A 9,679-nucleotide genomic window follows, 5' to 3' on the forward strand; every position below is an offset into this window, starting at 1 on the left:
GAACTGGTAACTTATTATAGAGCCTTTCTCATTCGGCTGTGCGTGCTCACGCCGAGCAGTGAGTTGTTCCAATTTATAATAGCGACTTCAAGATTTTAGCTTCCACTTCCGATGTTTCTGATTTGCGCATTTTAGAATTATTGCATATTTTCAAAAAGAGGCCTACTTTAAATTTAGCTTTTAGTTCTTACCCGCTTGAAATTGTAAATAGATAGTTTTTACCGCTTAGGTTTTTTGTAATCTTGACTGTACTAATTACTGATTTATCTGTGTTCTAGAACGTTCAAACTGACGAAGGAGCTGGACTCCGATACGTTTTCTTTAAAGATGCTTTATGAATTTTTGTGGAGTTATCTTTGCTTTTAAGTTTTTAGTGAATATAAGTAATTTCGAAATGAATTGTATCTAATTCTTTCAATGACTAGGGAAATCTGTGTATCAATTTCAAAATTTTTACAAAATCTAAGGTTCTAAACATATTTAACTGAAAATTTTTATGGTCCTAGCGATGCTTGCGAAATGCCAAAGCCCTTTAGACAATGTGACCAAAGTGGTCACCAAGTTCCCTGACGGTAAAATGCGCTGCGGGTACAGAGTTCTGAACATCTTCCCTGACCCTCACACTTTTGATGATGAGAGCCTCGTGGTCTTGAAGGAGGAGAAGAAGAAGCTGCCTCCTTGCAGCAAATGCGAGACGAAAGTGTACCTGCTGAATTGTGTAGGGAACGTCATACAAGGACCTGTCATTGAGAGTGATATCACCGAACCTGGAGGTAAATGAACACAATTTTTACATTCCATACTAAGATAAGTCTAATATATCACCTAATTTTACAATATTCAAAAGATCGGTGAAAAAATTATATCTGATATATTTGTGCAGTAAATTGGAATTACAGAAGTTGCTCGTATTTCACTCCGGTCTGAACAGCTCTAATTCACTTGCATAATTTCCCATTTACAATGAGCCAACATTTAATACATTTTTTAGCTCCGCAGGCTGTTACGGAAGTTAACGTGAAGGCCGAAGATCAGACCATTTCAGTGGCATGGAATTATTCTCTACCAGATAGCCCTCGCATTCGTTTCAACATATCCTATGAACGCTTTGACCTGAATGACTTTGCCCAGCCTAAGATAGCTCAAACCTTCGAGGTCAAAGGTTTGAGCCACGGCCTAAGCAATGTAGAACAGAACTCCCTCTATGAAATTTGCATTACCACCGTGATTGGAGCAGATAAAGGACCGAAAACTTGCGCCAACGTCCTAACAAAGGAGAAAAGTAAGATTTACCAGGAAGTTCAAGAAAAAATTTTGAATTTTCTCTCTACAAGGTGTTTCGGTTAGCTATAGTCATACACTGTCAATTTTTTGTATATTTAGAAGAATCCAAGAAACCAGAAGATGAGCCTATTTATTGTTCCAGCTATCAATTTTGTTTTCCAATAGTTGGGTTGCTTTATGAATATCACTGCGTTTATTATTTCATTTTTATTTTCCTTATAGCTTTAGTGGCTCCTACCAATGTGGAGCTCACAGACAGCACCAGCTCTTCCCTGACGGTGGCATGGGAACCTCCTGAGGGCGTTGGAGTGGTCAGTTACAGACTGACAGTGGTAGAGGCTCAGTTGCCAGTCGACATCGAAAGGAATGAGAATATGCTGGAACCGGGATATAAGTACCGCATTAGAGTAATGGTATGTGTCATATCCCAGGTTCAGTGTGTGTTAAAAAAATTGTTCTATAGTAATACTTCACGAGAAATATGTTCTACTGTAATACTTCAGATTTCCAGAAGCAGCCTGATCAAGACTTTGACTAACCATTAAAAATGCAGTCAAATAATTTGTTCCCTTTCTGAAATAAATTGGTTCCCATTCTTCAAATTTTCCAGTTACTGGGACTGAAAAGAGATCATGCATCCGAGTCAGACGGTAATGAAACTGTGAAATCTGTTTCAACGGACCAGGTAGATGGCGAAAAATCTACAAAAGAAGGGAAAACCACAGCGTCATCCCCACCAAAATCCATAGCAGGGACAGATGGCAGCCAAGCCGGGAGGGAAGATATTGTTTCGAACAAAACGAATTGGGTTAATACTACTCTGCCAATCGTTGCCTCTATTTTCGAAATATTTGCATTCATATTTATTTTCGCTTTCTGTTGCATACTTTGCAAAGAGAAGGTCTGGTTTTTCTTGTGGTTGTGGTTAGCGCTATATTCAAAATATTATATTTAGGGCACTCAGCCATTAATAAGTAAAATAAAGGACATTTGACATATCAATGCTGTGCACTGTTAAATAAAACACAAATTTTAAACATTCATATTAATTGTTGAATTCTAATTAATTCATTATATTTTTTAATTTTTTTTGCACATTAGTGGGGGGTTCCAACGTAATTCCATTATTCACGGCGGTTTTTATAATTTATTTTTTTTTATCGTTTTATTTCCGGTTGCATGGAAGGTGCTTCATGAAGTGATCTGACCAAATAACATCACATGCCGGTGTGGTCTCATTAGTGGAGACGACTCAGACAAGAGGTTACTAATTTGCTCAAATCTAGTCCTCAGTTCGAGGTGCTCGTGATGGGAACGCCTGCAAAAAGTTGCGGCTAAAATTCACGTTCACGTTTTTTTTCAATGGTCTTCCAACTACGGACTATAAAGGTGTTGTTACGGATGCTGTACGTGTAGCTGACGACGAGCAAACTGTGCTTGATTTAGTTTAATTGCGCCATAACTTTAGAGCCGCACCGCCAACATTTCGTGGATAATAAGACTGTTGAGCGTGGATGCTGTCCAACTGAGCGTGGATAATAAGGTGACAGCAATTCTTTCTGATGTGCTGCACAGGCAACCTGGCCTTCACAGGCATCCAGGGGCCATACCTTCAAAACTCGTTAAGTCCCCGTAAGTACTTACGCTCTATTTTCTTGTCTATGACTGGTGGATTTGGTTTGAAAGGCCGTCAATGATTGACGGATGAACTTAGGATCTCTTAACTTTTTTTGAAAGTATGGGCCCTGGTATACTGCACAGGCATCCAGGTCTTTCGGTGACGATTAGAAAAAGCCATCGTGGTCTCTACTGAAAAGTCTCGGAGATCCACGTCCCATAAACAAAGTTACTTGAAAAGTTGACATGAAAAAATTATGTTTATTATATTTTAAGCTCAAATATTCACGAGCCTTATGATCATTACTCGAGTTTTAATCTTAATCATTAACTGCCAGAGTTTTTTCCCTCTGGGTACATGGTAATTCATATATGTATATAAATGGTACATCATATATATTATGCTTCAAATCTCGAATGAATTTATCTTGATCACAACCATTTGTGTCTGGGAATTAAGAGTTCTACCTATCTTTCTTTGCGTTATTGATGTTTTCATTCTTCACAAGTTACTCAAACGCCTTCACTGCTGACATCAGTCTTTATTGTTAACAGTTTTATGTGGTGCGTGATTAGCGGTGCTGCAAGCAATGTACAGTTGCTGCAGATAACGTTGGTTCGACTTAAAAAATATTAACAACGAAAAATATGTGAAAAATTTTGTACTTGGAATTTCAAGGGAATGGACAACAATTAATTACGCACATTATTGGCTATGACACTTTTACTCGCCTTATACTATTTAAATACATTAATCGCAGTCAGAACTACGCAGTGTTCGATTAAAACTTTCCTAGATTGCACGGGGGAGTGGCTTCGACTCGCTGCTCTACTTTTTCTCAAAGCTGAATCCAATGAATTGATTTTGCAATTCACAGCTTTAGAGATAATCAGCTTATAAAATAATATAACAACATTACATATGCACAAGTAATCTTTCTTGATTTTTCAGTATCGGTATTTCTCTCCCGGATTCGATTATATTCCATTAGTATAATCCATTTATACTCTCGCCGCACGCCCCACTAGTCCACTGCATGTGTTCACTGCATGTGTTTGTCAACGAATTTTGGAAATTGCAGCATTAGCTGGTACTGGATATAATCGTTAAATAGTTTATAATTGTCGATGTTTTCTTGTCCAGAATTTCTCCCAATTAAGTTGCTGATATGTTAGGTTGCTTCAAAGTTTAGTTAATGAATAATTTGGATTCAAATTTTATTTAAATTAATTACCTCATCATGCGTCATTGATTTTATTGCATTTAATTCCCAAGCAATTGAATTTCATAAACGTTTCAACATTGAGCGATGAAGGTTTTGCATGTGTAAAAAACGCGAGTTTCTTTGAATGTGTGGGGTGACAATGCCGAGTGTTAGAGTTGTGGTGGTGCAGTGGTGAGAGACTCTGTCTTTCGCCCCCTTGCTCCCGGGTTTGAGTCCCACTGAAGGCAAGTTCTTCCGGGAAGCTCAGCTCATGGTCAACTCAGCCATTCATCCAACTCTGGTTGATAAATGAGTACCTGGCTTGTCCAGGGTGTTGTGTAATGCAATCAAATGGTTCTGGCGGGTCAGCGAGCCAGTGATGGTCGTGGAACTACCAGTGGCATTAAGAGCCTGGAAAAACTGACCTATCACCCCTCCCTTACCTAGTCGCCACATCCAGGATGGGCAATTACAACAACAACATGCAGAGTGCTTTTTTGATTTGTTATAGAGATGTAATCATAGAAAGGTTGTGATCCTCCAATTGCGTCATGAAATGAGTGGGCCTTAAATTTCCAGGTTAGAGTACGCGAAATAATTACCAATTTGATCACAAGTGGTCAGGGAAATAAAGACTTGCGCAATACAACTCCAATAAGGGGTCTATTGGGTTGTAATTGGAAACTTTCTTGGGGATCAAACGAATACAGGATAGCTGAACAAACCAATGAAGTAGTTTATATACCAGTCAATTTGCGGGACCTTGTCTAAAGCAGAAAAATGTTCTCATATTCGATGACATCTTTTGACTGCGTAAACCCTTGATACAGGCAGACATCTGTACCTTCAGGTATGTTCACAGAATGCATACTCCGGACCAAACGATTTTAATTTTTTACAACATGTACGTTAGTAATAATATTCTTCTAAATTAACAGGAAATAAACTATTTCATACTGATATGAAGAAATGTATTTAAATGCAACCTCATAATTCTTTAATTGTTACTGTGCCAGGCTAATTCAGTTACAAAACTCATGTTTTTGAGGATATCAAAATAAATACCGTACAATATCACAACAATATCATTTTGCTGCTCATTTATGCAGAAAATGGTCAACATTCAATCGAGCATATTGTCATAGCACTAAAAAGTGGCCTTCAATCTTCAGGATCGGGTTGGACTTTTCATTAAAAATATTCGGATTTTGCTTTCAATTTGCAAGTAGGAAAAGAAAGTGATATAACGATTTCAAATTACTATTAAGTGAGCAGGTGGAGTGATGTTGTTTGAGGATGAGTTAAGTTGATTTGACGAGCTCCGGCGGTGGCGGCTGGCTTTAGCGGGTTGCCACGTCATGGTGGACAGTAAATATTATCTATGGAAATTATATGTTCAACTTTTTGAAACAATTGCCCGTGCAGGCCCCAGTTGTGGCTGGTGCCCCCAGGTGTGGTTGGTGCCCCAGGTGTGGTTTGTGACTCCAGGTGTGGTTGGTGCCCCCAGGTGTGGTTGGTGCCCCAGGTGTGGTTAGGGCCCCCAGGTGTGGTTGGTGCCCCCAGGTGTGGTTGGTGCCCCCAGGTGTGGTAGGTGCCCCAGGTATGGTAGGTGCCCCAGGTGTGGTTGGTGCCTCCAGGTGTGGTAGGTGCCTCCAGGTGTGGTTGGTGCCCCCAGGTGTGTTGATGCTCCAAGGTGTGGTTGGTGCCTCCAGGTGTGTTGATGCTCCAAGGTGTGGTTGGTGCCTCCAGGTGTGTTGATGCTCCAAGTGTGGTAGGTGCCTCCAGGTGTGGTTGGTGCCCCCAGGTGTGTTGATGCAAGGTGTGGTTGGTGCCTCCAGGTGTGTTGATGCTCCAAGGTGTGGTTGGTGCCTCCAGGTGTGTTGATGCTCCAAGGTGTGGTTGGTGCCTCCATGTGTGTTGATGCTCCAAGGTGTGGTTGGTGCCCACTATTCTATGCCTTGAGCGATTATCAAAGCGCCGCTTTAAGTGCATGTAGCGACTTACATAATGCCCAAGTGTTTATAAATGGACTGAACTAAAAAATTTGGTATTTTTTCAAAACGTTTCTGTGTGATGTGATGCCAAGTAGTTGTACTTAACGTTGCGCCAACTCGGAGGTTGCGTGAGTAGAGTTGCCTATGTTCAATCCATTTATATGAAAGTTGAATTGTATAAAATCATTTATTCAATGGGAGCATGGCGAATAATTACTTGTTGAACCAGATTATTAAGGCATTTTGAGAAATCTTGCCCTGGAAAAGAATCAGCATGCAGATATAACATGTTCCATCCACATTCTGTAAATCTTCTTGGTTCGTACGATATGAATTGAATAACTAATAATTGAATGAATTCCTTCTGGATTGGCGTCAGCATCAAGTAAAGTCGATCCTTTATCTTCTAGCCGGAGTCTAGTGACCCTTATGCAAATTTCTCTAATTTTTTCCGAACTGCATAAGATAAGCCCAGAATCATACATATGAAATTCAATGTGAAACCATCTTTATTTAAAGAGAGCTCAGTAATGAAGTGATAACAACGCTATGCGCTCACAAACTCATTTCTCATAAAATCGTGGTTATTTATTTCCCCATGAGTTGCGATTATTATATCGTAAATGCCCAGTAGAGTTCGTTCATTATCTAATCGGACGAGTCTGTAGAGACTTCAGAACGACGTTTTACAGCATGGAAAAAATAAAATCATGGATCAACTTGGAATTCATACATATGTATCCTACAAATCAGTAGTTTCTGTGAAACTAAAAAAGAAACAAATATGACCAATTTAAATCATTTTACTACCAAAGTAACAACCATGTTATTTGCCCCTACATGTTATTATAGAAGGGCCAGTAAGATCGTCAAATTTAAATGAAACTTCTTAACCTCTTTTGATTTAATGAACAAATTTTTAACTGAAATGGAAAGGTTTCATCTTTTTTTGTTGATACTATTTACACGCGTGAGATCAATAACAAACTTCTGAGAATTTTATTTCATTTATGTACATGATTACTGAGTTCTTAATAGTATTATCCTGTCAACGTCCCATTCTCTCTTCTATTTTTCGAGGAATATTTTTCCTTTTGATGAGCTGCACTGCAGGTCCAATCCGTTTGGAACGAAAAAGTGGTTTTAAACACTATAAAAAGTTAATAGTGTTTATTTTGTCCTTATCGCTTCCAAGATTTAATACGTACATTTTCTAATTAAAAACACAGATAAAATATAACTCTTTATATGTGTTAAGTCGTAATTTATGTCTTTAGATGTGCCAGAGTTTGCTTTATGATACATTTGTTATCATCAAATATAATAAAACTCTCATGAAATTACAAAATGGGAGAGGATTATTTTAATTATATAAATGCAAACTTTTATTAATTGTTTCAAAACAGCCTGTCAATCAAATCACGAATTTTACTTACCAGAGTAAATTTTTCTATAATATGTCACAAGAGTGTGAGATTAGGGCAACATGGGGCAGCGCCCCCCCCCCCTTTTTCAAACTAATTTTTTATGAAGTTTTAATTGATACGAGGTGGTTCTTTGTTTTGTTTAAAGGTACAACTAATGAGAAATGTATAATGTGAATTAGACGCCTATATGTTTATTCAATTTTTAATGAAACACTATTTTGTAAAAAGTGTCAAAATGGGCCCATTGCCCCACCCCTGGGGCCATGGGCCCATGGGCTTGGAGCAAGGCGCCCACCCTTGGTCCCTTTACCACAATTGCATATTTTTCGTTTAAAATTGATATAAACAACACTTTACAGTTAAAAATAAGATGAATGTAATACAAATTATGACACTCATTCATATATTAACAACTCAAAAAATTATATCCTTACCCTGAAAAAATATACTCTTGGGTTAAAAAATCTATTACTGACGTGAAGAAAAATATTTCATTAACATAAAAATATATATCGATCCTTGACTTGAAAAATATATCCGTGCGATAAAAAATTCGTCCATGACATGAAAAAATGTATCCTTGACTAGAAAAATATATTTAGTTGATCAGAAAAAAACTTCGTTCCAGTTTCGTCCATAATCCAGATATTATGTGCAGAGAATTCGTACCTAATCGTGATTTCAGCCAACACCATAAAAACACATCAACTTTTGGCTCATTGGTGTTGACTGAAATCAACTTTTGGCAGGGCAAGAGGCAATAACTCGATAAGGGGTCATAAATACGCATAACTAGAAACCAAACCTGCTGCATTGAGGCAGGAAATCAAAAATCATGCAATATGAAGTGTAATTTGTAATGCAAAAAGCTAGTCTTAGTTATGAAGAGGTCATTGAGACAAATCTAATGATGTATAACACAAGACTTCTCCATGGGCGTTTTGCCCCGTAACACGTGTGGGCCCGTTGCCCCACTAGGTATCATTTTAATTTATATCGTGTCAACATTTTATTTTAAAAGCTGATAGTCTAAACTTGATCTCAAAATTATTCCTATAAATATTACTTTCAAAATATAATTCACAGTAATTTCAAAAGCTTCATCTACAGTAATCGAAAACAGTTTTATTTAGCAGCAAAAAATTTTTATCTGGGCTAAAACAGTTATTCACAGATAACTTAATAACGCAAACTCTTAGCAAAACGTAAATCCGTACACTTCATCTCAGTGAAACTGTCGACCGGCGGTAGAAAAAAAGGGCCAATATCTGCCATACTTAGCGAGAAACCCGCCATGGGCCCATGACCCGCAGTGGGCTCGCTGCCCCATGTTACCCTATATTAAAGATTTATTACCTCAGCATTCGTTCGATAAAACACTGCCTCAATGAACACAATAATGAACAGTTTATAATAAAAGGCTCATATCAAGAAATGCGATCGCTTTAAATATAAATTTCTTAATATAGATTATGACGCTATGCATGTAATTGGGAATTTTGAATTGATTGTCAAGAAAAAAATTACGTTGTTATTGAGGGCACTGAGGTAGCCATTGCAAAAAATATTCCTCTTAATCTTGCAACGGATCACAGTATCGAAAATCAATCGCCATTATCAGTTTCCTCTACTTTAGTGATTTTCTGGCAGGCTCGAGATGAGCTGTCATTCTAACTAATGAGCATAAGCATTCGCATAAAGTCCTGACTGATAAAGCAATTTATGTTAATTTTCAATTTACACTACGCTAATTACAGGAATAAATCTGTGTGTTAATTAAAACAATTTTAAAATAGGTAGCGGCCTGAAATGATTAGCTTATTGAGGTTTCAATAGGATAATGTGCAAGGGAGCTATAGCTGCTTGCTCATTTCTTTTCAGTGTTGGATTTCTCGTAGCGCCCACATAATTTGGTTTCCTGACTAATTATTAGCAATGCTCATTTTTTTCCAGTACATAAAAGTTTTTATATGATTGTATTAGTCATACACTGTTAGAAAAAACGGTCGAAAAAAGTGTAACACACGTTATATTTCGATGCTCATTTACAGTAATCCGGTCATTCAGGTACTCTACCGTGGTTTGTTGGACTTCAGCGCCCAGCGGTAGAGGGCGCCACGGTCATCAGTCGAGTTAATACCTAGACGCCATC

The 9,679-nt window shown here is 38.0% G+C and overlaps 1 protein-coding gene across 1 annotated transcript; it reads right to left on the reverse strand.

The window, feature by feature from the left end:
- Positions 1 to 5,462: 5,462 nt before the first annotated feature.
- Positions 5,463 to 6,098, reverse strand: LOC108671724. Its single transcript, XM_018159294.1, has one exon. The coding sequence runs from the start codon at positions 6,096 to 6,098 to the stop codon at positions 5,463 to 5,465; it is 636 nt and encodes a 211-aa protein (XP_018014783.1).
- Between the last annotated feature and the right edge of the window lie 3,581 nt (positions 6,099 to 9,679).

Source organism: Hyalella azteca, unplaced genomic scaffold, assembly GCF_000764305.2.
Source record: "Hyalella azteca isolate HAZT.00-mixed unplaced genomic scaffold, Hazt_2.0.2 contig5102, whole genome shotgun sequence".
NCBI classification, from domain to species: domain Eukaryota; kingdom Metazoa; phylum Arthropoda; class Malacostraca; order Amphipoda; family Hyalellidae; genus Hyalella; species Hyalella azteca.